Raw genomic sequence first — 26,050 nt, forward strand, 5'->3', positions numbered from 1 at the left:
ATCTGGAAGTGATATCTGTTTATTGATAGAAAAGAGGCCAAGTCCAGAGAGGCCGAGGGCTGAAACATCCTTCTGAAAGCAGAAGCCCCACGGCGCTGGGGCGTGGGAGTCAGCTGGGCTCCATCTTGCCTGGGTAGGTGGAGTCCTTGTCCTCATCCCCTTCTATAGCAAGAGTGGATGTGGGGGCCTCTGCTGTCTCCAAGACTAGTTCCAGGGCCCCCTCGCCAGCAACTCGGCACACCTGCTCCCCTCTGGCTGCCAGGATCTCTTCAATGTTCCTGAGAGACAGCAACCAGTCACTGGCTAGGCCCTGCAGCTCCTCCTGCACCTGGGTACCTTGAGGCACCCCACAGTCAAGGTCAAGCCATGAGCACCAACCAGTCCCAGCACCTTGTGGCATCAGGCCATGCGGGTACATTGGGCAGTTGGCCTGTGTGTACTCACCCACCCTTGGGTCTCTGCCCGTAGGGGCCATTTCAGGAACTAAGAATTAAGAGGGCTCCTCTTAACTGCTGTAGGACATGTCCACAAAGGCCTCAGCCCTGGACCCTCACTAAGTGACCATTCCCCAGCAGATGCTGCTCCCCACATGTCAGCAGGGAAAGGATCTGCACAGTCCCAGGTCTGACAAGAGGACTGCTGGAGACCAGGTGCCCCAGAACACCTTCTGCAACTGACACTGCCAGCTGAGCACTGAGCTCAGGAGCCATAGTGCCCTGTCAGGGGCCTCCACACGGACTCCTGATGGCACCTCCACTGCTCTTCTGGGAGAGGTGAGAGCAAGCCTCAGGGCCAGGGCTGGGTCCACACCCCTGTGCCCCAGCAGGGGCCAACCACACCAGAAGCACTGCACCAGTAAGTTAGGAGGCCTTCAGCAAGGGTGGAGGTCGGGTAGCGAGCACAAGAGCTGGCCAGGATGGTAAGATCTAGCAAATACAAGTAAGCCCCAAACTTGGGGGCATACTTATACCGAAAAGCTAACAGTGATTCATCTGAAATCCAAGTGTAACTGTGTCCTGTAATGATAAGGAAGCGGGTTGCCCAGGTGGGCCTGTGAACCTCCACAATCGGGGTTGAGTGCCCAGGCAGGCCCGTGCCCTGCCACCCCACCAAATGGGCTCCCGACCCAGGACTCAGATGCCCCACAGGTCCCACTTCTGCGGTACACCTCACCTCTTCCCCTCCAGGTCCGAGAACCAGCCCAGGTTGTCAGCGATGATGTGATGGTTCTGGCAGCCAGGGCAGGTCACAATGACCACGCCCTTGTGATAGGCCAGCTTGGAGATGCGCTTGGAGGAACGAGCCCCGCACACCTACCGGGGGCAGAGAGCCTGTGAGGCCCTATCTCGCCTGGACAGGCCACGCCCCTTAGAGATGACCCCACCCCCTTCCCATAGCCCGGTCCCGCCCCTTGAAGGATGTCTCTTCCCCTGCCCGTAGCTCGCCCCCGCCCAAAAGGCCCTGAAGGGGTCCTCCTCTCTAGCGCCGTTGCGAGCACCGCCGAGTCCCCGCCGCACGCCCACCTTACAAGTGTAGACAAGCTGGTAGTGCGCCGCCTCCAGGCGCCCTAGCGCCTCCGCGCGCCCTGACCCCGACTCCGAGCTCGAGTGCCGCCAACCCCAACCCTGCAGACTCCTCGCAGTCTCCAGGCGGGCTCTGCAGACCCACAGCTCCCTCACGCTGGGCCCCCGGGGCCGCCCGCGGGTCAGCAGCCTCGTCAAGCCGCCCAGCGCTGTTCGCAACATCCCTCCCGCCGGCTCCGGTCGCCCAGCCCCGCCCCCCGCAGCTGAAGCCGGGTTGCCGCCATCTTGGAAGCGGGCACCGCAGGCGGAAGTGGACCCACTCAGCTTCCGTCCGCCGGGACGCCTGGCGCTCTGCTGCCCCCTGGAAACGCGCTGTGCACACGTGCGGAGCTCAAGCGCCGCAAACCTGCGGGTTCCGCACGCCCTGCTGCCCACGGGTACCGCCAGGCGTGCAGCAAGGAGGGAGCGCTGCAGGCCAGTGGCCGAGACCATCTCTTTGGCGGTTATTTATTTACTTCGCTTCCATAGCGCAAGTGCATCAGGCAGTAAAAACAGAACACACCCTAAACATTTCACGGCTGTGTGTTAGGACACGGAAACGAGTCCGCTCGGCAGAACACGGTGGGGCCCGGACTCCCGCGTTGCTGCAAGGAGGCCTTGCGATCTGGGCGCGGACCCCCACGCCATGTGCGCGTTAGGAGCCCTCGGTGTCCGTGTTGTCACTGCCTGTGGTGTGTTCGCGGTCTGCCTCCTCCTGCCTGCAGCTGTCCTTAGCCTTGCGGAGCGCTCGCTTCCTGCGGGACAGCAGAGGTGTACAAGATGCTGTCCCACCCCCCAGAAGCCAGACGCCCGCACGGGCCCTGAGCGGACTCACCTGCGGTAGTTCTCGAAGCTCTCCTTGAGGCGCCGTCGCTCCTTCTCCGGGGGCTCCCCGCTGGTCAGGCCTGCGTCCTGTGGAGGGCAGGCTCAGGCTGCGGCCAAGGACCCGCAGGCTCACGTGCACACCCTCCACCAGGCGGGGCCCAGGCTACCCCGGTGGCGTTTGCCTTTTGGACTCCCAGCAGGTGTTCCTAATAATCCAAAACCTTTTGCAGTCAGAACTCCTGAGTTAATCCACCCAAGGTCAATACTGGTCTGCTGCAAAGGTTCCCAGGAAACCAGAAATAGCCATCGATCCACCCGGTCATGTCCACGCCCAAGTCCACCCAAGCCTGTTGCTCTGAGAAGGGAGGGTGGTCCCTTTCATGTTCCAAACACTCCCCCCACCACCAAAAGCCTGAGGGCAGAGACCTTGTGAGGGGTTATTCATGGGAGAATGGCCCAGGCTGAGGTTACCTCCCTCCAGGTGGTTGCTCACATTGAGGCCCACCCCAGGGGTAGGTCAGGCAGGGACCCTAGGGCAGCCTTACGTTCGGGGTCACTGAAAGGTGCTCCTTCTGCAGAGCCACGAAGGGCTGCTCTGGGTTCTCTCCAGCCAGGGCACCTAGAAAGGAGAGTTGTGCCTGTGGATCCTTCCTACTCACTGGGCTGTGCTCAATATGGCCGCCCCTCCCCTCAGCCCCATTAACGTGGGGGGACACGATCCAGGACCAAGGTCCTGTGGGAACTTCCGACAGATCCAGTGAAGACTTTGTATGTTATAGACAAGGAGACAGAGGCTGAGACCGCACTAGCTGTCTCACTCTCAGGAGGGGCCCACTCCTCCCAAGCTAGGTACCCTGAAACAACTGACGACAGATGGCCAGGAAGGCTCCTTGGGCCATAGGACAATGTGCTTACTTATGCCCAGGTCTGGCCAGGCCCTACGCCCTCAGCAGTGTCTGTAGCTCCCCGGGGGCAAGGAGGCTGGGCACTGCTGCAAGTGGGAGCAGGAGGGGCAGACAGGACCCCTCAGAACCCAGGGCCTGGGCAGACCAGAAAGAAGGTGCACAGGTGGCCAGGCAGGGCCTTGTACATCCAGTCTCAGCAGCATTGTGGGGAGAGGCCAGGGCCCAGGCGGTGCTAGCTATATGACAGCCCCTCCTTGGAGCTGGCACACTCCCTTGCCCACTCCTGCCCCGCCAACCACAGTGGGGAGCTGCCTGAGCAGGGCTGTCAGGCTGCAAGGCCCCCACTTCTTCACTGCCACCCCTTCTTCCCCTTTGTATTCTGCTGGTTGACAGGGTCAGGCCTGACACTGAGGAAGTCTTACCTAACTTCCCATGAAACCTCTCCTCTCTGCCAGGGCAGGACTACTAGCTCTTGAGGGCACACAGTTGCTGCTTCCTTGCCAGCCGCCAACCAGTAGCATTTTGGGTGGACACAAGGGGGTCCTTCCCCACCTGCTCGAAGCCTCCTCTGCCCCAGGAGATAGCAGGCCCTCAGCTTCCCTGTACTCGACCTTGAGCCATGTGTGGCCTATCTGTCCCCACCATGCAAACCTGGGCATCAGCTTATCATCCACTCTGTCTGCTGAGAGGAAGCAGGACAGGGAGCCCTTCTAACTCAGCACTGTGTCCAAGGGTGCCTGGAGGGGAACCCACACCCCCTGCCCGAGGAGAGCCTTGTCCTCCTGGAACACAGGCCCTGCCATCCTCGGCACCTGGCTTTCTAGTTTGTTGTCTGGGTGGCCTTGAACAAATTACTTACTCCACCTCTGAGCCTCAGTTTCCCCATATGTCAAGTAGGAGGGACTGACTATGGGCTTGGGGGATGGGGGCTACAGCCTTGGGGCCTCCGGGTACACACCCCTCACCTTTGTCCGAGAGCTGGGTGTCCTCCAGGTCCTGGGGGAACGAGAGCTTCCAACGAGAGGGTGGTTGTCCAGTCAGGCCATTCTGGGAGCTACTGCTGTGCTCCTGCCCCTGTCCCTTCAGGGGGGGACTGCTGTCACCGCCTGCAGAGCTGCTCAGGGACTCTGGTACCCAACCAGGCTGGGGTGGATGGAGGTCCCAGCACTCCTGGGGCACGCTCACCTCCTGGGAGTTCCCAGGTGAGCCATCCTCCAGGTCAGAGCTCTGCTGCCACAGCAAAAGGGACGTCAGGTGACCAGAGACATCCGGCTGGGTAGAGGGACCTGCCCCTCTGATACCACAACCAGCAGTGGTGGGTGGCCATTGCTGTGGACAGTCCCATGTGCCACTCAGGAAGCCCTGTGGGCTGATCTGTACCCCTCACCCCACCAAGAGAAGGAGACTCCATGGATTGAGAAAGGGCCATGCAAGGGCCAGGCAGTCAGTGGGGCAGCAGCCCTGTCCTGGTCCCACACCTCCCCTGCACCCCGCACGTGTGCCTGTGTCCCTGGCTTCTCTCCTGCCCAGCACCCTAAGACCCACCAAGATGAGCGTCTCCAGCTGCTGCCGCCTGAGCCTGCCCTCTGTGGCCCGAAGCTGGGCCTGGCGCTGGAACAGCTGCAGCTGCAGGTCGTCCACCTTCTCGCCCAGCTCGCGCACCCGCTTGCGTAGCTGGTCCTTCTCCTGGAGATTCCGTGCAAACTGCTTGTGCAGCTCCTCCCTCGATGCCATGGCCTGGGAGACAGCAGCGAGCAGGCCCTCAGTGGGGGGCCGGGGCGATTGGCTCCTCTCTGAAGCCTACTGCTACCAACCAGAGCCACCAGGGATGCTCAGAGGGGACTGGCCAGCACCAGGCTCTTCCTCTTTGTTCCCCATGGATAGAGTTATGAAGGTTTGTAAGGAGAGCGGGAATGGACTAAATATGCAAGCTCAACACCAAGGCCGACCTGCTGCCCTGCATCGTCTCCCCAGTGTGCCCCTTCAGTGCTGACCTTTAGGCCCTTGGGCACACACCTGTGGGCATTTTGTAAATTTTGGACTTGGATTGGTATCAATGTGAGTGCTGCAGCCGTGTGAGGCTCCTCCCAGTGCGCACAACTGTCCCACCCCCACTGGGCCGTCACCCACACCAAGGACATAGCAAATAGCCCAGAGGCTATTAGTGGCCCTGTGGCCACTGGCCCTGAATGCCCAAGATGTGTGCCATCACTGGCTGCTCCACCTAAATTTTGTCCCCACTTCCAACTTAGGACAAGCCCAACATACTCCGACTCAATCCCAGGGGACCCTGGCTAGGGGCCCCCTCACTGGGGAGCTTCCCCACCACTGCCTGCCTGGGGTCTGCCAAGGCCTTTGCTCCTGCATGGTGAAGAGGGGTCTGCATTTTAAGGGTGCTAATACCTACAGCCAAATCCCCCACTACCACGTTTCCCTGAAGCACCAACTGTTAAATAGAAATGACTCCAGATGTTGCTTGGGAGATGCTGAAGCAGCAAGAATGGCACTGGATGCCTGATCTTACTTTATTTTGTTTTGTTGCGACAGTCTCACTCTGTTGTCCTTGGCAGAGTGCCAGTGGCATCATACAGCTCACAACAACCTCAAACTCCTAGACTTGTGCGATTCTCTTGCCTCAGCCTCCCTAGTAGTTGGGACTACAGGTGTCTGCCCCAATGCCTGGCTAAATTTGTATTGTTAGTAGACACACAGTCTTGCTTTTGCTCAGGCTGCTCTTGAACTCCTGAGCTCAAGCAATCCACCTGCCTTGGTTTCTCAGAGTGCTGGGATTGTAGGTGTGACCACTGTGCTGGCTGGCCTGGTTTGCTTTTTTAGGGTAAAAAGTATGCTTGCAAAACAAGACATAGAAAGCTTCCATTTTTATAAAACAAAACCAAAAACCATAAGGATGTGGACAAGAGTCTGGAAGGTGGAACCTGAAGGTGGATGTGGCTTCTCCTGAGAGCAGGCTGAGGCTGGGGAAGAGGGGTGTGCATTACTCTTGTCTCTAGAGAAACACTCAGGCCCCGGCCCAGGAGGTGCTGCGGTGGGGCCCCACCTGGTCCCGTTCGGTGGCCACCTCCTCCATCTGCTGCAGGATGGCCTCAATGCGCTCCTTGTACATCTTGGAGTCCTTGCGCAGGGCCAGGCACTGCAACTCAAACATCTCCTTCTCCTCCATGCACTGCAGGGGGCAGCAGCTCAGCCCACATGCCATGGCCCTGGGACTTCAGCCACTGTTCTGCCTCAAGCACTGTGGGCTCAGAGGCTGGACCTTCCCTCAGGGAATACAGGCAGGGGGTGGGTTCCAGGGGCCTGCAGGGGTCACAGCACAGCCCACCCCGCCCTGCCCACCTACCCGTATGCGCAGGGCCTCGCCTTGGCGGAGGTCCTTGCGCAGAGAGAAGATGGTACTGGCCTGCTGCTGCTGGTCCTGCAGTGCCTGCCGCCAGTCCTCCTCCAGCACCTGGATATAGGGGCTGCCCCTGCCCAGCTTGCCCTCCTGCAGGGGTGAAGAGCCGTGGTGAGGGCCCCCACTCCTAGCCCTATGCCTCACCCTACCCTTGCTGCAACCCACCTGGACAGAGGCCTCCAGGCCCTGCAGCCGGGCCTGCAGCTGTGCTTTCTCCTGCTGCAGCTGCCATAGCAAGTCCTGGCTGGGCTGCTGCTCCATGGCATGCCGGAGCTTCAGCGTGTGCTTGCGCTGCACTGTGCAGTCATCCTCCGCCTTCATGAGGCTGTGCTTGAGCCGGTCGATCTACGCGCAGTGGGCCGTGAGCCACCCCTGCCCCGCCTGTCCCCACCTACAGGCCCCTACCCCCAGGCCCACTGAGGGGCCCATGCTGGTTCCTGGGGAGCGGGCAGCACCTCGAGCTGCAGGTCACGGTTCCGCATGATAGCTGCGCCTTTCTCTTCACTCTGGCGGGCCAGGCGCATGGCCAGATCGTAGTTCTCGTCCTTGCAGCGCTTGAGTTCGCGGCTGCCGGCCTCACGCTCTTCCCTGAGCCTCTGTGTGTGCTCCTGGTGCTGGCGCAGGAGCCCGTCCTTCAGCCGCAGCTCCTCGGCCAGGTCATCCTGGGAGCGCAGCAGTGCAGTCAGGTCCTGCACCTTCTTCTGAAGCTTCAGCACCTCCGTCATGAGCAGCTGCGTCAGGCTGGACTCCCCCGATGCATCTGCAGGCCAGGCCAGTATCAGGCAGAGCCTGTCATTCCCAGGCCGCAGAAAGACCAGCAGCTCAAGGTTTGGGGGGACACCAGCTGAGGGGACACAACTGGCTTCCTGCAGAAGGAGGCCCTTCAGCCTCCTTGCCAGGGCAGCTCAGTGTTGGCAGAAATGGACCCATGATTCTAACCCACCTTATGGGCCACCCCCCACATCAGGGCGTAGGGCATCCAGGCCCAGGCCATCCCCTCCATGTCTACTTTGATGGGTCCTAAGGAGATACAGGACACACTTCCTGCTAAGGGAGTGTCCTTTGTCCCTTCGGTTGCTGGGACTTTAGCAGGGGCTATGGCCTGGGGGCAGGTCTTTGGGGCCACACCACATCTGGGTGAATACTGCCCCACCCCACAAAGGGGTTGCCACCCCCAGCCGCTTCCTTTGTGGAGGCCAATAGTCACCTCATATGGCAGGGACCCAGCCCAGCAGACAGGAACAGGACCCTCCCATGCAGACTCACACATGCCCCTTGGGCTGAGCAAGCCGTGAGCAGAGGGGCCTCACCAATGATCATGGAGAAGGCGCGGGCTGGCTCCTTGCCTGTGACCTTCTTATACAGCTGCGGGTAGTATAGCTCCAGGCTCTCCAGGAAGGCCACATAGCCCTTGTGGCCAGTGCGCTGCAGGATATCCAAGAGCACACCTGGGGGAGGGGCAGGAGCTGAGCACAGGGCGTGCTGGGGACAGAGAGTCCCCCCACTTAGTGGTCCAGGTCCCAGGTGAGCCGGGCACCCGACAGGTCCTGCTCCTAGGCTAGGCACAAAGTATCACCACCCGCCTCTTGGGATCTTCACCATCTAGCCTGAGGAGGAGGCTCTAGGCCACACCCTGACTATAGGGGGCTGGGGATGTAGGGGTGGGATGGGGGAGGTGGGGGGGTGGGAGGGGGCTCCCCCTCAGGGTTGGGCTTGAGGGGGGCCAGGGACAGCCGCAGGAGGGTGGCTCCTGGCCAGGTCTGGGGGCCTGCCCGCAAAGTGCGTACTGACCCGCCTTCCTCTTGCGGATGACCAGGCTGGGGTCGCTGAGCACCTGCTCCTCATCGTCGGGGTTCAGGACTTTGCACTGGCGGAGGTAGGGCGTGATGCGTGAGGGGTCGATGATGGAGGTAAGTGCCACACGGAAGCCCTCCAGGGCGCTCCAGCACTGGTCATCGTTCTCGTAGTCAGACATGGCAGTGGCTGGTAGCAGTGGTAGGGGGAGCAGCTGAGGTGGCCACCTCGTGTTCCTACCTAGGCCCAGAGCCTGTTCCTTGTTCGGAGTCCACACCAGGTTCCAGCCTGTGGGCCTTTCCTGAGCCTTGCCCTGCTCTCTGCCACTTTGCCCACACAAGCTGGGGGGCAGGGCCAGGTGGGATCTAGGAGAACGCTATCTCTTGTACGGTGACCCTTCTCTCCCCTTTGCCCTCAGATACCCCCAAATTGCTCTGTGGAGCAGCTGCTTCCCCACATTGAGGCAGGTGGGCTGTTTGCACAAGAAGGCTGCCCTGCCTGACAGCACATCCCTATGCGGCCATGGGGAGGGAGCTCTAGCCTCTGGCCAGCCATTGGCCAAGCTGAGTGAGAAGCATGTTTTGCTGTGACCCTCCCACTTCCATGGCAGCCAAGGGCGCCATCTTGCTGGACTTCCTCATCCCCTGCTCAGCACCCTGCCCCCCACCTGTGCCCTCCTCCTTCCCTTGGGTACTTTGATGCAACTGAGGCCACTCAGCCTTCCAGCAGCTGTGTGTCACTGTGCCATCTAGGAAGAGCAAGACCTGCCCATATCAGTGGGTCTAGCAATGTGGCCCACAGGGTCCAGGGTGCTGTTGCAGCATTTTCCTCAGGTCTTGGGTGCTAGGCACCAGTGAACTCTGGGCTCCTCTGCCCCCAGCCATGCCCTCCCTGGCGCTTGCCAAGGGCTCTCAGGGCAGTTCCTTGGCAAGGGGACCATCATGCTGGGACTACCCTCTGCTGTTCCCCTCCACCAGCACAGGGGACACCTCAACAAGCCAGAAGCTGCTCTCCCAGGACTGGGCCCCACAGACGGCCTCCAGCCCCCAGAAAACACAGCACCTGACCGGAAGAGCTGAGCCCTGCTCCTGGAGACGCAGGTTGCAGCAGGCCTGGTCTCTGGAGGGATTTCTCAACTTCCTGCTGCGCTGTCATCCCATGCCGCCCAGGGACAGAGGCAGACACACTCCACAGCTCCATGCCTGCCTTTCTAGCCCCAAATCCCCACGAGCCACACCAACTCCCACTGTCCGTGCCACTGAAAGCAGCAGGTATCCACCAGTGGCTGGAATGGGGACAGGCAGAACAGTGGCTCTGAGGTACTTTCTCCGGGATCCCAAACTGAGAGCTGCCCCAGTATTCCCAGCCACCCTTAGGATGCCCAGCTGACCTGCCTACCTCGGGGTCCTCCAGGGCCACCTGCACCACACGCCTGCCAGCAGCTGGCCTCTGGGAGACAGTGGCAGCAGTGGGAGGGAGGAGCCCTTGAGGCACGGGGCGCCTGTGCACTTCCTGACCGTCCGGCTAATCCGTGAGGCTGCCAATCCTCCCAGGACTTGTCCTGGTGGCTGCCTGTTGATTCACCCAACCAGGGCAGTCCCAGGGGGTGGGGCGAAGGGAGGGGAAGTCCTCCACCCTCTAGAGGAGAGCTGAGGGGCCGTCAGTGGTCAGGGGTTCTGGGTGCTGGGGCCACCCTGGAGGCCCAGCTTTGGTACCTGCCAAGTGGAAGTGAGAGCAGAGGCCTCTTATGGGCAGCAGGGGGGCTCTGTGGCTAACCCCACAGGGCCCACAGTGTGGTGGGGGAGAGCTCACCCAAGTCCGGCTCATACCCCCATGGCGTGGTTAGCACACACTTGGGTCCCACAAGAGCTGGTAGCCCACCTCATGGGGATCCAGAGGGCAGAGACAGGTGCAGGAGGCCAGTACAGGCTGCCGGGGCATGGGTGCCTTCCATCCCCTGGCCTGCCCCGTCCCTTTCACACAGCACATTGCCCCCAACACTCTCCATGTCACCCTCTTCACTGGAACATCCCCACTCTACACCTCCCTTTTCACCAGGATGCACATGGGGGACTCGGGGGGTCCCAGGAGGATTGGGCAGCAGGGTGTACTCATGGCCCACCCGACAGGGCCCTCTGTGGACTGTACACTTGGCATCCTTGTCTAAGAGGCTATAGCCTCATCCCTGATGCAGTCTCAGGGAACCCCAGGCCTCACCTCACCCTGTATAGCTGGTTGAACTGAGCTGCTGCTCCACAGCTGTGAGAAGGGGCAGCTGGGCAGGAAGGTCAGGAAGCTAGTGTAGGCCTCACCCAACCGCTCCCCACCCATCCAGCCTCTGATTGTCTTAGCCCTCAGTCTCCCCTCTGCCTCCTGGCCTCCACCCAGCCCTTAGTAGCCTCTGCAGGGAGGATGCCCCAACATCACATGGAGCGTGGGCAGTGAGGGCTTCTCCTGGGGTTCCCAGGGGTCATGCTCCTGCCTGGGCCTCCTCACTGCCAGCAGCACACCAGTGAGCATGTGGTGCTAAAGTGGGTCCTGGGTGCCACCACTGAGGGGTGCAGGCAGTGGTGGTGAGCCCTCCTGGCCTAGTGCTTCCTGTTTGTGAAGCAATGATAACAGTGTCTTCCTTGTGGTCTGTCCCTAAAATTTAATAACCATGTTGTGTTCTTTGACCACATTGGAATTAAGCAAGAAATCCGTAACAGATAATCTGGAAAATTCCCAAATATTTGGAAATTAAGTAACAAACCTCTAAATTGGCCATAGGTCATAGGAGTTGCAAAAATTAAGTTAGTAGAGTACTGGGCATGGAGTGACACACTCAGAAGTGAGGCAGACTGTGTGGTAGGGATGTGCTGGCTGCTGGGCACGGGAGCGAGGCAGTCTGAGGGGTGGGGGTGTGCTGGCCACTGGGAATGGGGCAGATGGGCTGCCCATGGTGGTTACTGTGTGACGACACTCTCAGGACAGCTGAACCTGAGAGTGTTGTCACTAGAGGGACACAGGACTTGGAGAGGGACAGAGCTGCCACTGGGATCTGTTGTGCCAGAGGCTGGTGTGGAGGGAAGGGAGCTGCTGCTGTAACTCTGGGCAGCTAGGTGGCCACTAGTTCCAGGGAACCTGCTAAGGTCAAGCCTGGGTGGCAGGAGGGCCAGCAGCTGCACAGGCTCAAGGCCAGAGCTAGACCTTTCCCGTGAGGTGGCAAACCCTGCTGCTCCTCCCCAGTCCCCTTGTGGTCCTGACATGCTCAGCAGGAGACAACAGACCACAACAGCACATCTTACTTTTTAATTAAAAAGTAGAACTTTATTCCTTCAGCTGCTCAGGTTTGCACCTGGTGAAACCCAGGAATGACAGTCACTTCAAGTGCCTCCCCCTATCCACTGTGGACAGAGATCAGTCAGTGGGTGGCAGTTGAGCACTGCCTGGGCTTCTGGCCACTTTGTTCTTTAGGATGATGGCAGCTGTGGGGCAGACGGGCACATGGGAGCCCTGCCTTTTCTCAGCTGCAGCAGTGGCTTTTGGGGTATCCTTGCCCTAGAATGAAAACACCCTGGTGGGGTCCCAGGCATACCAGCCAAACCTCACAGGCAGTGTTGTGAGAGACAGGGACCAAGGGTGAAGTTGTGCCAACTGCCCAACTGTGGGACTGTCTGTCCTGACAGCCCATGAGGCGGGGCTGTGCCTGGGCACAGCTGCACAGACCCCCTGCCGAGTGGTGCCCTGTCCACCCACCTACTGCTCACAGCAGCCGCCTCCGCTTCCTCGTGTGCCGAGCATGCCGGGTTCTGAGCACATCCAGGTCATCAACATCTAGGTCGACAGAAGCATCCAGGCAGGGGGGCGCAGAGCCCTCACCAGAGTTTAGGGCCTGCTAAAACACAAAATCCAAGCAGGGGAGACGGGTGACCTCCAGCCACAGGGGGCAAGAATTTGCCATGGGGATGCTCTAGGGCATACCCCCTAGAGCCATGATGTGGGCTCTGGCTTCCCAGTCCCCTCATCTAAGCAGTGCCCTGGCCGCCAGCCTGCTGTCCTGAAGGGCCCCATGCAGTCCTAAGCAGGAGGGGGGGGGACCATGCAGCCCACTCACTGTGGCAGCCCTAGAGAGGGAGACAGGTATGCTCCCAGCAGATGGGCCCACAGGCACAGCTGCCCAGACTGCCTCAGGTGGGAAGGAGAAGCCACTTCCTGGGAGCTCTCAGGAGCTGCTGTCCTTCTCCATGACTACCCCCAGGTTGCTCCAAGTGGTAACAGAGAAGGGGGCCTTGCTATGGGCTCCTGGGGTGCAGCCCTGGAGGATTTAGGGACATAGTACCACATGCTGCTTATTTCAGGCTTCTTGGGAAATACGGACAGCAGTTTTGCCCAGAGCTTAGAAAACTTGCCCCACATGCAGTCAGGAAAGTGACACATTAAGGACTCTGGGCCCCCAGAAATGCAGGGAGGGACAGAAAGAGTTGTTGCCTTATGCTGTGCTGATAGTCAACCGAGCAGTGTACACCTGTGTGCCTAACCTGAGCTAGTGAGTCGCCTAAGAGCAGTGAGGGTCCCCTTCTGTCCCCCACACTGCCCCAGACAGGGAGACAACTTCTGCACAAACTACATGCAAGCAGGAGGGCTCAGAGCCAGCTTCCTCCTCCTGAGGAACTCAACAGCCAGCACTGTTGCCCGCGACTTCCGCCTGTCCCACACCAGCTCTGGGCAGGCCAGACACGCAAGGGCAGGAGAAGGTGCTGCTGTGAAAGTGGAGCTGCAGCTGGAAGCCACCCTACCTGAACAGGGATTGCAGGTGCCACGGAACCTCCCTGCCCATGCTTGTCTGTAGGTTCTGCCTGTTCTAGGTCCTCATCCTCACTCTCTGAGTCCACCCCTGTGGCTGCTGAGAGGGTGGTGGGGACGCCATGGGGAGACAGGGTAGCCAGGAATGCAGGGAAGGTGAAGGCTGCCAGGAATCGGGCCTTCAACAGGAGGTAGGCAGGGTTGTCCCAGAGCTGTCTCCGTACCAGCTCAAGAGAGGCCTGTAGGGTTTCTGCCTCAGGTTCATCCCTGGCTGCCCCACCAGCCACCAGGGAAGTGGCCTTATGCTCCAAGGCCTTCTTGTGGAGCAGGAGGCCGCACAATGCTCTCAAGCTGCACAGGGCAGGGGGCTGGTAGGGCAGCCTGCTCCCCAGTGGGGGTACACACACCCCATGCTGTCCCCGCAGCCACTCCCGTGTGGCCACCTCACTATCCTGGGAGATCAGGCTCAGGTCCAGGAAACCCTTCTCCAGCCCAGGCTGGGGCCCCTTGGGCTCTCGTGTCCCTGAAGGGGATCCCAGCAGCCCTCCTGGCTCACTCCTAGGGCCAGAACCAGCACAGACAGGCAGCTGGCTGGACTGGGGGGTCCCTGCTTCAGGGTGGTCAGCCCGGGGAAGTGTCCTGGGCACACAGGCCATGTCACCATCCACTTCGGCAGGGCTCTGTGATAAGGATTGTGTGGGAGAAGCCAAGGGGCCTGTACTGGAGGAAAGGTCTGGTCTTGTATCCATGCTGGCCCTGGGGCCCTGGGTTGTGCAAGTCTCAGGCAGGGGAGGTAGCACAGTCACTGGCACCCCTGAGGGGTCAGGGGTCCCTGCTGGTCTAGGAAAGCCCACCACAGCTGGCATGGACACAGGAAGCAGCCCCTGGGCTGTGAGCACCCAGCTGACAGGCAGGGGGACATTAGCTGCCACTTGTGGCCCACCCCTGTGTGTCAGGCTGAGGGGCTGGATGGGCAGCTGAGTGGGGCTAGGTGCTGCAGGGAGGAAGGGCAGTGCCTCTGGCAGGCCCTGCTTCTGGGATGTGGCAGGGGCCTGAGATTGTCCAAGACCATTCAGGTGGCAGTTCATGGGGACCTGGCCTGGGCCGAGGGCAGGGGCCACAGATGAAACCCCATGGGGCAAGGTTTGCAGTGTGGGGGATCCCTGGTCCTTGGCTGCAGTTCCAACCCCCTGCTGGGAGGCAGAAGTGATCAGACTGGCCACTGCGGGGATCCCCAGCCCAGAGGGTGCTATGTTTGAGATGACAGAACTGGAGGCTGAAGGACCATGGGGGGCTGGGAGAAGGGGGGCCTGGAGGACCACCGGTGGGGAGAGGAGCAGCCGAGGTGGGAGCCCTGTGGGGCCCTGGGCTGCTTTCCTGGCACGGGCCTCCTGAAGCCGCTTTTCCCGAAGCAGTTCTGACACGGTCTTGGGTTTGGGCCGAGGGCCACATGGAGTTGGTGGCGACACCTGGTGGGGGGCGCACACTGCACGGCAGGAACCCAGCCCTCTATGGGTGGCAGTCTTTGTAGCTTTCTGAACTGTTGCATCTGGTAAAAGGCAGCCTACAGGGACGAGAGACCCCAGATCTGAATGTCTGAAGGGCCCATCTGCTGGGCATCAGTTAGAACTTGGACAGGGGAGCCTGGCCCAGGTCTCCCTACTCAGGGTATCCCAACCCTAGCACCCCAGTCAGCCAGGGCAGTGGATGTTCTGCACAGGCCAGCCTCTACATTTTTTTTTTTTTTTTTTTTTTGAGATAAAGTCTCACTTTGTCAGTCTCAGTAGAATGGCATGGAGTCATAGCTTACAGCAACCTCAAACGCTTTAACCCCTATATCTTTAACATCTCTGAGAAAGCCAAGACTTTTGGGGACCACTGCTCCCTACTCCTCACTTAACAAAGCATCACCCCCCAGGAGCCCAGGCCTTGCCCCATCTGCTTGCAGGGGCTGTGAGCAGACTAGCAACGCTGGTAGAGACAGCCCTCACTCAAAGTGGCCCCGCTCTGGCACCTGTGCCAGGGAGGCCTCGGGCCCAGCAGGGGCAAATGGGAGTGCCAAGTCTGCCTTTTATCTCTGTGTGTAGGGGGGGAGTTCAAATGAGACTCCATTACCAGGGGCTACGGGTCAGAGGCCGTGGCACAAGGCCAGTGGCAGGTCATGCCTTTCCCTAGCAAGACAGAAGTGCATCAGCAGTACCTGAGGTGCTCTGGGCGCTCGGAGGTGCCTGAAAAGGAGAGGACAGTTAGCCCTCACATCCCCTGTGGGCTTGGACCACTTCTCCCCACACCTAGACCATCTCTTGCCACTTCCCCTGCAAGGGGACAAGGCTTAAGTACTAGACCTGGCTTTACACTCTCCTCTGCACGATGCAGAGGCCTTGAGCCTCCTGTTTGGTGCAGCTCCTCCCTGGGTGCCCTGGAGTGCACTCCTCGGTGGGTCGGGGCAGCATGGGGCTTGTAAGAAAGGCAGGGGGCTGAGGGCTCCAAGGCCCAGGCAGCACCACAGAGCTGCGTCTGGTCCTCAGACCAGGACACCATTTTGTTGCCCCCTGCCCCAGGTGACAGGGCTCTGGGGTGAGGCTTCTCATGGACTGAGTTCATGCCAATTTGGTTTCTGGAGCAGAAAGGCAAGAACCAGGCACCCCAGCAGACGGTCCCCATGGTTCCTAACTAATGCCTAGTATTATGGGGAGATAGGCCAGGCAGTTGAGACATTTTAGTGACAGTTCGATCTGTACTGCCTTGAACTCCCCGGAATCTCTAAGGGATGCAGTCCCTGCGTGGCACCACGCAGATGCCTCCCTAGAAGGGGCACAGCAGAGCTGGCTGGGGGGTCCTATCCCTCCTGGGAGCCCACACCGTATCAGGGAAGGCAGTGCTCACCCTTACTTCTCACCCCAAGTGCCTGCTACCTGCAGAAGATGTGGTAGGGGGTCCTGAGGTCCAGCCTGGAGCAGCCCAGGAGGCTGGACCTTCCTCTCTCGAACAACCTCCATGCAGCCAGCAGTATCGATCTGGAGCAGCTAAGGGGAGGGGCACAGGGATAGCAAAACTCCCTGTCCTCCCAGCCCAGACCCCATGGGGCTGGGTCATCAGAGCCCTTAGCTGGAGCCTGGAGCAGCCTGAAGCAGCCTGAAGCTATGCTGGCTGCCCCTGAACCTCCAGCCTTCCCGTCCTCCTGACTGGGACGAACCCCCAGCCTTCCTGTCTTGACGTGGATGCTGACTTCTGTTTCAGGCGGCCACTGTGTCCTGAGCTTCACCCCCTTCATTCATGCCTGGTCCCAGCACCTCTTACCACTCCCAGAACACTGTTTAACCAATGGTGGCAGCGAGTGCTCAACAGCTAGCTGCCCCTTCCACGTTCATTTGCTAATAGGTGTGAGCCACAGGGAAGTAAGTTTTCAAGAACTGGGACCCGTGGAAGGTTGAACTTTAAGGAATGAACCTACTGCCAACTCTGAGACTTCATACACACACAGAGCAAAAGAAAATCAAGCTCTGTTCAGGGCTCACCTGAATGAACAGGGTGAACACCGGGGTGCTGGCCAGGCGCATGTGCTGCAGCTGCCTCCTGAGGCCATCGGCTAGGGGACAAGGGCACACGTACAAAGTGGCTCCACTACCACACTCCTCTCTTGGAGGCCCAAGAGCCCTGAGGACTAGGGACCAGGCAGGTGTGGGAGACACAGCCTCGGAGCTGGCACCATATGACCACCACTGGACAAAGGGTGGTCCCTCTGAGCCCTTCACCACCCAAAGAACTCCAAATCCAGCTGCCCCTGTGCTCAATCCAGGAAGAACACCCAGGACCCTGACTGGTGGTCACTGAAACCTTTGGGGACAGGAACCTGGACAGAGCTGTGGCCCGTCCCAAAGGCTTCCTACTGAGACCACTTCCCCACTGTGCACTGAGCAGGGCGCATTTCCTGTCTCCATGCCTGGCCTCCAGGAGGCTCCCAAAGGAGCTGGAGGAGTACCGTGGGTCTGTGTTGCAGCAGTTGTCCGGGGAGGCTGCACACAGGGCAGGACGACATCACCCACCCAAGGGGTCACAGCCAACAGAAGCCTGCGATCAAGGAGCCTCCGGTGCAGAGCATGTCTCCAGCGCTGCCGTCCATTCTGGAAGGTTCCATGCCACAGCTGCTGCATGTGGGACCTGGCCATGGTGTTGCCAGGGCTGGCCCCCAGAGACGAGCTGGGCAGAAGCGGCTGCCTTAGCTTCTCCTTCTGCAGGGAGAAGATACATGGGCCTCCCAGCCAGGCTGAGCCCCATGAAGTGCCCCTGCCCCCCACTTCCTTTAGAGCCTGGGGAGGGAAATGCTCAAACCAGAGTGGGAGCGTGCAGGCTGGGTGGGGACTCCTGGGTGTGACATGCAGCCCGCAGCAGGCCTCACCAGCGTGCGGCTCCAGGTGGCCGTGTTGGTCCTGAGCACCCTCAGCACCGTCTGTAGGGGCACCTTCTTCAGAAGTTTCCCATCCTGACAAAGGAACTGGGTAAGGCTGTGTGGGAACCCCTGGTGTATCAGGCCCTAAGCCACGGCTCCCACATCTGTGCTGCCATAGACAGCTACTCGCCCCAACTCCAAAGCACAGTCACGTGCTGTGCAGGAGCAGTCCACTGTGAAAAGCAGGGGGTTCCCTGCCCTCACCACTTCCTCGGGCCAAGGGCAGGCTCTACGAGGGTACTCTGCCCAGCTCCCTTGGGACTCACTGTCCTCTCCAACAACTCCAGGGAAGACCAGCCAGGTCAACCCAAAGGGCTACTTTGGACACAGAGTACTGCAGGTGTCCAGGGGGCCCCAACACCCGACAAGCCAACCAGGACAGGCAGACACTTGGCTAGAGAGGTCAGACCCCAGCAGGTGGGCAGAGGCCCTTCATGGGAGGACTTCGGTGACTTAGGAGGTTGGGAGGAAATGGCTCCTTCCTGCTGCCTCTTCCTCCCTTCTCCCTAACTAGGGGATGAGACATTTCAGAAATGCCTCCAAGTCCAAGTCTCCTCAGACAAGCTGGGGAAAATGGAGACTCCCAGCCTCAGCAGAGAAAGCTGCTGCCTGGAATACCATTTTCCCAAACCAGCAGGAACCAGAATATTCTGATGAGCAATGAAGGGGTGCCCATCTATACCTGGGGACCAGGCTGGTGGCGGGACTGCCATGCTGTCTCCGAGCCCTAGCTGTGGTGACTACTAAGAGCACAGGGCACCCACTCCCCCTCCTTGTACATACTCTGGGGCACATCCTGGGGCCTACCTTGAGGGCCAGCCCCTCTGAGCTCGCTGGGTCAGGGTCTGCTAAGTGTGAGCACTGGACACCCCTCAGGGCAGTGCTGTGGGTCCTGGAGGGAGCCTGTGCCTGGCTCAGCTCCTTGCCAGGAGTTTCCTTGCCGCCAGCTTGGGCGGCACTGGACCCCTGGGGATGGCTGGGGGAGGCAGCAAGGTGTCCTGGGCAGCTTCCCGTTCTTCCTCTCCAGGCCTGGCTAGTGCTCTGTCTGGCAGGAACCCACAGATCCATGTCCGGCACCATATACTGTGGGGATAGTGGCACACTGCCACACTCCTGGGCCTGCTCCAGCTCCACCTCTGATTCCTCACTGCTGCTAGTGTCTCTGCTGCTGCCGCTGCTGGTCTCTCCACTACTAGAGCTGGAGCTGGAACTCCACTGGGGATGGCGACGGGGTATCCGCCGCCTCCTCTGCAGACTCTGCTTCTTCTGAGGAGAGGAAAAGGCTGCCTGGAGGTCTCAGCTATGTGGGCTCAATGACAAAGGAGAACAGGCAACAGCAGGCAGCAGGCCAGCCCTCTAAGAAGCAGCTGAGCAGGACTCCTCTGGGCAGATGGCAGCTGTGTCCCTCTGCCCCTGGCCACCTGGGGCCAGAAAACGTACATCCCTTTCTCCCTCTCAACCACCCTCGCTCCCATTTTCTGCCCAGTGGCTCCCTGGTGGCAGGGCCTCCTGTCTGACTTCAGGTAAAGCTCCAAGACAACCGAATGTCTCACCCCAGTCATGACCTTCCATTTGCTCAGACACTGGGAGCCTGACCGATGGGGTAGTTCAGAAGCTATTTTTGCCCAGTGACCTACAAAAGCAAAAACCACATGGAAACTGCTTCATACAAATCAACAATCTTTGAGGGCACAAGTTTATCGACTTAGTAGGAAGATTCTGCTTCCAACTGAGCCTGCTATTTTCTAGAGACCTGCTTGGGGGTCATGAAAAAGAGGCTTCCTGTGTACCCTCACGCCGCCCAGCCTGCACCTGGGTTGGACTTCTGCACACCTACAGCTCTGCAGCCTGATCTGCAGTGGGTCCTCAGCCCTTCAGGGAAGTGGGGCAGATGCACAGCCAAGGAAGAAGGATCGCCTGCTTATACACAAATGTGGCCCTTGTGCATGTGCCCCATGTCTAACCAGACGTTTCTAATGACTTCAGTTCTCTCTCAGACAACATGGGCAGGAGGGCAGCCAGTGCATGGTGTTTGTAGGACGGCTGGACACAGGAGGCACAGCCTTAGCATTCTATGTGTCCTGGGACCCAGCAATCCCACAGCTAGGATTTATTCTAAGTAGACGTTACAAATATAAGCAAAGATTTAGCTATAAAAAAACTCAGCTCATTCTAGCCCTACAGCAAAGAGTGGGAAATAATTTAAATGTATGTGGACAGGAGGTTGAATAACCTGCATACTGCTCATCAGGAAAACACTGCGGCCCTGGGACACAGGGGCAGCAGGGCAGACAACATGCAGAGATGGAGGACTATTCATACTGATAGCACAGCTAGTGACACATTGTCAGGTAAAATATAGTCGGTTACATAATGAGTCAATTTTTAGAAGCTGCTTCTTCCTAGAGAAGCATAGAGGATGCGGAGGAAGAGTACACCAGTAATAGTGGTTATCTCTGGGGACGAGTACATCTGTACTTCTAGATTTTCTATAATTAAAGTGCTCTAGTTTGTAGTATGGGGATAACTGCTGTCTGTCAAGAAGTGAGGTGGGAGAGAGCTGGTCATAGGGAGGCAGCCTGGGATCGGGGAGACCCCAAACCCCCAGTGGTGTCTAAACTGGTACCATGAACTCACTGCTAGTAGAAACTGGAAGAGCAAGTGAATCAACAACTCACCGACACCGTATTTTTCTATTAATTCAAGTAACTGTTCTTCTTCTTTTATGTTCCATCGTCCCTTTTTCAAGCTGCAATGCAGTCTTCTGAGATACCTGAAAGTGACATGAACACAAAGACACTTTAGATACAGACACCTTCTACTACCATCCTGGCTTCTGCAACAGGATTCTTAGATATGACACCAAAATCACATGCAATAGAAGAAAAATATAGATAAACTGGACTTCATCAAAATTTAAAACCTTTGTATTTCAAAGGACACCATCAAGAAAGTTGAAAGAAAACACATAGTTGGGAGAGAACATTCGCAAACCACATATCTGAGAAGGGACTTGTGTCTAAAGTACATAAAAAACGTTTAGTCTCAGCGCCTGTGGCTCAAGTGGCTAAGGCGCCAGCCACGTACACCTAAGGTGGTGGGTTCAAATCCAGCCTGGGCCCACCGAACAACAATGACGGCTGCAACCAAAAAATAGCTGGGCATTGTGGCGGGTGCCTGTGGTCTCAGCTACTTGGGAGGCTGAGGCAGGAGACTCGCTTGAGCCCAGGAGTTGGAGGTTGCTGTGAGCTGTGATGCCATGGCACTCTACCCAGGGCAATAGCTTGAGGCTCTGTCTTAAAAAAAAAAAAAAAAACTTTTATAACCCAATTAAAAAATGAGCAAAGGGTTCAAACAGAAGTTTCTCCAAAGATATACACATACAAATGTCCAATAAGCACATGTAAAGATGCCAAACATCATTAGTTGCTAGGAAAACGAAAAAAACCACAACCATGTGCCGCTTCACACCCACTAGGAGGCTGTAACTGGGCTGTAACCACAGACAATGAATGATGGGCTTGGTGAGAAGGTGGAACTCTGGAGCACTCACACACTGCTAGTGGGAACATGAACCGGCTCAGCCATATTGGAAAACAGTCTGGGAGTTCCTCAAAAGGTTAAACACAGGGAGGCGCTTGTAGCTCAAGGAGTAGGGCGCCAGCCCCAAATGCCAGAGGTGGTGGGTTCAAACCTGACCCTGGCCAAAAAAAAAAAAAAAAATTACAACAACAACAAAAGTTAAACACAAGAAGAGCCACGGGACCTAGCAGTCCAGCTCCATGGCTAGACCTGAGAGAGATGAACAGCTATGTCTGCACTAAAAAGTGCAGATAAAGGTTCATAATATCTTCAAGGTTCATCCGTGTTGTACCAGAATTTGTGGAAATATAGTATTTACTAGGATTTCATTTCTTTTTAAGGCTGAATAATATTCCATTGTTTGGACAGACAATATTTTATTTGTTCATTTGGCCACAGACACTTGGGTTGTTTCCCTGTTAGAGCTTCTGTGAATGACGCTACTGTATGTAACACTGCTACACAGACATGTTTGAGCTCTGGCTTCCAAAATTCTGGAGGGTTTTTTAGATGTATCAGTTTTCTGGGGTATGATTCTGTGCTTAACTTTTTGAGGAGCCAGCACACTGTCTTCCTGAGTGGCTGTATTTTTTTACACCCCCACCAAAATGACAAGTGCTCTGGCTTCCCCACATCCTCACCCACATGGTCAATCTTCCCTTTTTTTAGATGGGTCATGCTCTGCTGTCCAGGCTGGAGTGCAGCAGTGTCATCACAGCTCACTGTAGCCTCCAATTCCAGGGCTCATGTGACCCTCCTGCCTCAGGCTCCCAGAGAGTTAGGACTACAGGCACCAGCCACTGTGTCCATCTCAACTTTTAGCAGCTATCACCCCAATCTGTGTGTGGTTTTGACTCGTGCCTCATGGGGACTAGTGAGGCTGCATGCCTTTTCATGTGCTTACTAGACAGGTGTCTGTCTTCCCTAGAGCTGTCCATTCAAGCATGGTGCCCACTTTGAATCGGATTGTTTTGTTGCTGAGTGGGCTTCTTTTTAAACTGACTGTGGTGATGGTCGCACAGCTCCACAAGTACACACTGATTGGATGTACTTTATCTCAGCGAAGCCACTTGCAACAAAAGACAAGCAGGAAAAGGAGGGAGGGCATCTGCTGCCCATCAGTGATCTGGAGAATTTAGATACCACGGGTCAGGAAAACTGCTGACCAGGACCCCCCATCTCCAGTGCAACCTAGATCTTGTTCCTGGTAGGAAGGGATAAAAATGAGCCATATACTCTTCCTACATCAGTGTGTCACTCCTGCCTTGTCACCTAGCAGCTGCCATGGCCTATGTGACAGCAAACCTCACATGCATCCAAGCGAGCCCCTCCCTTGCCCAGCGCTGACCAACTCACCGATCTCGGCACTGGGCATCACTCCTACCTGGCACCTCTTCTCGGATTTTAAACCAATCCTGCTCCCCATATTTGGCAACAGCTTGGAGCAGCTTCTGTAGGAAAGGACAAGCAGATACATGGCATCTCTGCACACATAGCCATAACCTCCCCACCCTGAGGTCAAAGAAAGGACATCAGAGGCACAGCAGCCACTTCCAATAGCCATGTTCAAGTGCCAGAGACCAGTTCTCCTTGGGCCCCACAAACTTACAGCATCTTCCTCTGGGGCCCAGACCCCCCTTTTCAGGTTAGGATCCAAGCTCTTGGTCCAGCGATAGATCAGTTGCATGGAGTCTCTCCCTTCCATGTAGTAGACAACTGTGGAGAACATGAGCCTTGTGGGTGCCTCCCACAGTGGTCTCTAAGGACAGAGGGGCCTTCTGGGGGACCAAGATACCCACCTCCCAGAGTGGACGATAGGGACACAGGGGCCTTCTGGGGACCAAGACACCCACCTCCAAGATGGGTCACCTAAAAAAGGGTCACTCTGACCACAAAGAACTCAACTGTGGGGCAGCTGAGACAACACAGCCCCCAGGGCCCTGGGATAGCAGAGCACTCTGCGGGTGGGGAGGGTTGGGGTGGGAGGCAGCCTCACTTCTGCGGTAGGGGATGTGGCTCCCGACACGCATCTCCTGCACCAGCTGGGTGAGCATGCGGTCCTCCTCCTCTGTCCATGCCTTGCGTTTTAGGGCTTTGTTGTGCTGCTGGAACTTCTGCAGGCACTGGAAGGCACTGCGGCCAGTCTTCTCGAGGCCCAAACAAAAGCAAGCGTGTGTTACTGGGCTCTGCCCTGGGTGCTGAAGGACATCCAGACCTGGCTCTGAGTGCTCCAGTGAACCCGAGCTCTCCTCCCAGCAGGATCCTGTGGTGGAGTGGAGGGGACCTCAAGCTGCAAAGACACTGAACCCACTCTAGATAGGACCAGGAAAGGCCAGTTGAGAGGGAGCTTAGATATTTACATTGATTCACAACAGTTAACTCACATGACACCAAAACTACTGTACTCAAATGCTTACTAGTAGGAAACTCTTGGCTGGGCAGAGTCTGTGGGAAAAGTGTTGCCCTGCATACCCTGCACCTCTTTACACTTGGTTGCTAGCACGTTCTCTTTCATCCTTGAGCTCTGAGGTCTCCCCCTCTGCAGTCCTCACTGGGGCAGCTGGGGGTGGGGGTGGAGGAGCTAGGGTGGCCCTTGGTGCCCATGCCTGGGCAGCGCCTTGTGAGGTAGTTCACGCCCCCTAGTATCTCTCCCAACCCCTTGCGTGGTTCAGCTCAGAAAACCAACCTCAGTGGACACGGTAGACATTCTGCCTAAATCTTTCCCCTCACTCATAGGGATTCCCCAGGACCTTATCAGTATTAACTGAACTTTCTCTCCTAAGGCAAGTGCCTACATGACAGAGGATACTTGGGGCTGGAAATGGTGTCACTCAGCTCTGAGCTTTTGGTTCTGGGGCTGTCAAACTCTTCACCACACGGCTCTCCAGCATCCGCTCACCACAAACACAGCCATCACCTCTGGGTGGTGTCAGCCACAGAATGGCCCTTCTGGGCATAGGATGTGTGGACATTGGCCCACACAGACCCTACGTCTAGGCAGGTATGCTTCCTCTGAGTGTATACACTCAACTCAAGGCCGTAGCTCTCAATCAGGAAAATAAAAGACCCCTCCTCATGCCAGTCCCACCTGCCAGGCAGCCACTGGTCAGTGGCAACAGGCCACGTGGGATCAGGAAGAGCAAAAGGTCAGATGAAGGGGTCTTGAAACTGGAGCCCTTTGTGGCGAGCAGAGAGCAATGGTGTCCAGTGCAGCTGCAGTGAGTCTGCCCAGCCCTTGGACTGGCTTTGATAGTGACTGAAAATGAATCCCCTCAAAAAAGAAAAATCTGGTGTGGGGAAATCATTAGTATCTTGTTTTTTCTTTTTTGAGACAGAGTCTCACTTTGTTGCCCTTGGTAGAGTACCGTGGCGTCAGCTCACAGCAACCTCCAGCTCCTGGGCTTAGGCAATTCTCTTGCCTTAGCCTCCCAAGTAACTGGGACCACAGGAAGAAAATCTGGACTTAGACTTCATCAAGCCAGCAAGACAGAGTGAAAGGGAAAGAGAAAGCCACAAAGTAAAGTGAAGGCCTGAGGCATAGTGACTAAGACCCGACTTCACAGCCCCACGTGAATGGCCCAAACCTTCCCAGACAGAGAGAGACTGGGCAAGTGGGTGAAAAACAAAACCCAGCTAATCTTGCCTTCATGAAAACACCCGAGAAAGACAATTTTTAAAAAGGTTGAAAATAAGGGAAGAGCAAAAAAATGGGCAGGAAAATTTAAGTCAAAGCAGCAGTGGCAACATTTTTACCATCCAGTTACATGTACCAAACCACACAGCAACTAAATACATAACCATTTCTAATACTGGTACATGAAGTCATATCCAATTTACATCAATATAATCTTTCATAACTGAGCAACTTCAGAAAGCAAATCCAATAGAATAATCAACCCACTCAATTTCATAGGCCTTACATAGACTCTCAGGCCTTCAGTATGGAGAGTATACTTTTCTCTTAAAAGCAGTTTTGGCAAATTTAGTTTGATCAACTACAATCAGGTGGTCTGCCACTAAAGAACAAAAACAGGCTGGGCACAGTGGCTCACCTCTGTATGTAATCCCAGCACTGTGGGAAGCCAAGGCAGGTGGATTGCTTGAGCTCATGAGTTCTAGACCAGCCTGAGCACCAGTGAGACCCTGTCTCTACTAAAAATAGAGAAACTAGTGGGGCGTTGTATTGGGCATTTGCAGTCTTAGCTACTTGGGAGGCTAAGGCAAGAGAAAGTTTATCTGTTAGGGTCCTTGGATCAATTGAGCCCAAGAGTTTGAGGTTGCTGTGAGCTGTGATGCCACAGCACTCTACCGAGGGTGACAAAGGTTCAGAGCTTCTCTGACAGACTGAGACTGTTTCAAAAACAAAACAAGCCCAAAAAAACAAAAAATGAGATAAATTTTTAAAAAGCAGATTTTACAGATCATGTTCCCAGGTCACGTTTCAATGAAATTTGAACTAAAGCACTACAAACAAGGACCCCAAGGACCCTAACAGATAAACTTAGGTTCAAAAGGCAATAACTGAAATTGCAGACACTTTTGTATCTACAATGAGAAGCACATTTCATACCAAGCTATTCTCTAAGTGCAGTCTTTTTTTTGAGACAGAGCCTCTAGCTGGTCCCCTACACCCTGGGTAGAGTGCCGTGGCATCATAGCTCACAGCAACCTCCAACTCCTGGGCTCAAGCGAGTCTCCTGCCTCAGCCTCCCAAGTAGCTGGGACCACAGGCGCC

General features: G+C 57.0%; 3 protein-coding genes across 9 annotated transcripts in view; all 3 read right to left on the minus strand.

The window, feature by feature from the left end:
* DNLZ (DNL-type zinc finger) lies at positions 1–16,885 on the minus strand. Of its 2 annotated transcripts, XM_023516196.1 has the most exons (4): positions 16,882–16,885; positions 1,524–1,757; positions 1,174–1,313; positions 1–278 (listed from the first exon to the last, which is right to left on the minus strand). In XM_023516196.1, exons 2-4 carry the CDS (start codon positions 1,743–1,745, stop codon positions 110–112), a joined length of 531 nt encoding a protein of 176 aa, XP_023371964.1. In that variant the 5' UTR covers positions 1,746–1,757; positions 16,882–16,885; the 3' UTR covers positions 1–109. The 2 variants fall into 2 exon arrangements, with proteins under 2 accessions (XP_023371964.1, XP_003795003.2); XM_003794955.3 differs by lacking the exon at positions 16,882–16,885 and having other exon boundaries at positions 1,524–2,157.
* CARD9 (caspase recruitment domain family member 9) lies at positions 2,187–9,995 on the minus strand. 3 transcript variants are annotated; one of them, XM_023516195.1, is made up of 13 exons: positions 9,897–9,995; positions 8,496–8,687; positions 8,015–8,152; positions 7,160–7,464; positions 6,870–7,049; positions 6,651–6,794; positions 6,351–6,476; positions 4,838–5,029; positions 4,478–4,519; positions 4,258–4,372; positions 2,933–3,006; positions 2,398–2,474; positions 2,187–2,317 (listed from the first exon to the last, which is right to left on the minus strand). In XM_023516195.1, the coding sequence occupies exons 2-13, from the start codon at positions 8,677–8,679 to the stop codon at positions 2,218–2,220; spliced, it is 1,677 nt and encodes a 558-aa protein (XP_023371963.1). In that variant the 5' UTR covers positions 8,680–8,687; positions 9,897–9,995; the 3' UTR covers positions 2,187–2,217. The 3 variants fall into 3 exon arrangements, with proteins under 3 accessions (XP_023371963.1, XP_012663694.1, XP_023371962.1); XM_012808240.2 differs by having other exon boundaries at positions 4,258–4,519; XM_023516194.1 differs by having other exon boundaries at positions 4,258–4,522.
* SNAPC4 (small nuclear RNA activating complex polypeptide 4) overlaps positions 11,809–26,050 on the minus strand; it is a 23,161-nt gene continuing 8,919 nt past the window's right edge. For 3 of the 4 annotated variants that reach the window (XM_003794956.3, XM_023516191.1, XM_012808336.2), the window contains 14 exons: positions 23,312–23,459; positions 22,925–23,031; positions 22,672–22,766; positions 20,412–20,506; positions 19,287–19,366; positions 18,541–18,999; positions 17,683–17,766; positions 17,266–17,515; positions 16,802–16,872; positions 16,199–16,309; positions 15,484–15,511; positions 13,277–14,847; positions 12,237–12,375; positions 11,809–12,038 (listed from right to left, as the gene is read on the minus strand). In XM_003794956.3, coding sequence (XP_003795004.1) covers positions 12,244–12,375; positions 13,277–14,847; positions 15,484–15,511; positions 16,199–16,309; positions 16,802–16,872; positions 17,266–17,515; positions 17,683–17,766; positions 18,541–18,999; positions 19,287–19,366; positions 20,412–20,506; positions 22,672–22,766; positions 22,925–23,031; positions 23,312–23,459 — 3,231 coding nt within the window. In that variant the 3' untranslated portion in view covers positions 11,809–12,038; positions 12,237–12,243. The remainder of the gene's footprint in view (positions 12,039–12,236; positions 12,376–13,276; positions 14,848–15,483; positions 15,512–16,198; positions 16,310–16,801; positions 16,873–17,265; positions 17,516–17,682; positions 17,767–18,540; positions 19,000–19,286; positions 19,367–20,411; positions 20,507–22,671; positions 22,767–22,924; positions 23,032–23,311; positions 23,460–26,050) is intronic. The other variant, XM_023516192.1, reaches the window with a different exon arrangement.

This window comes from Otolemur garnettii, unplaced genomic scaffold (genome assembly GCF_000181295.1).
Source record: "Otolemur garnettii isolate 467f Iridium unplaced genomic scaffold, OtoGar3 scaffold00087, whole genome shotgun sequence".
Lineage (NCBI taxonomy): Eukaryota > Metazoa > Chordata > Mammalia > Primates > Galagidae > Otolemur > Otolemur garnettii.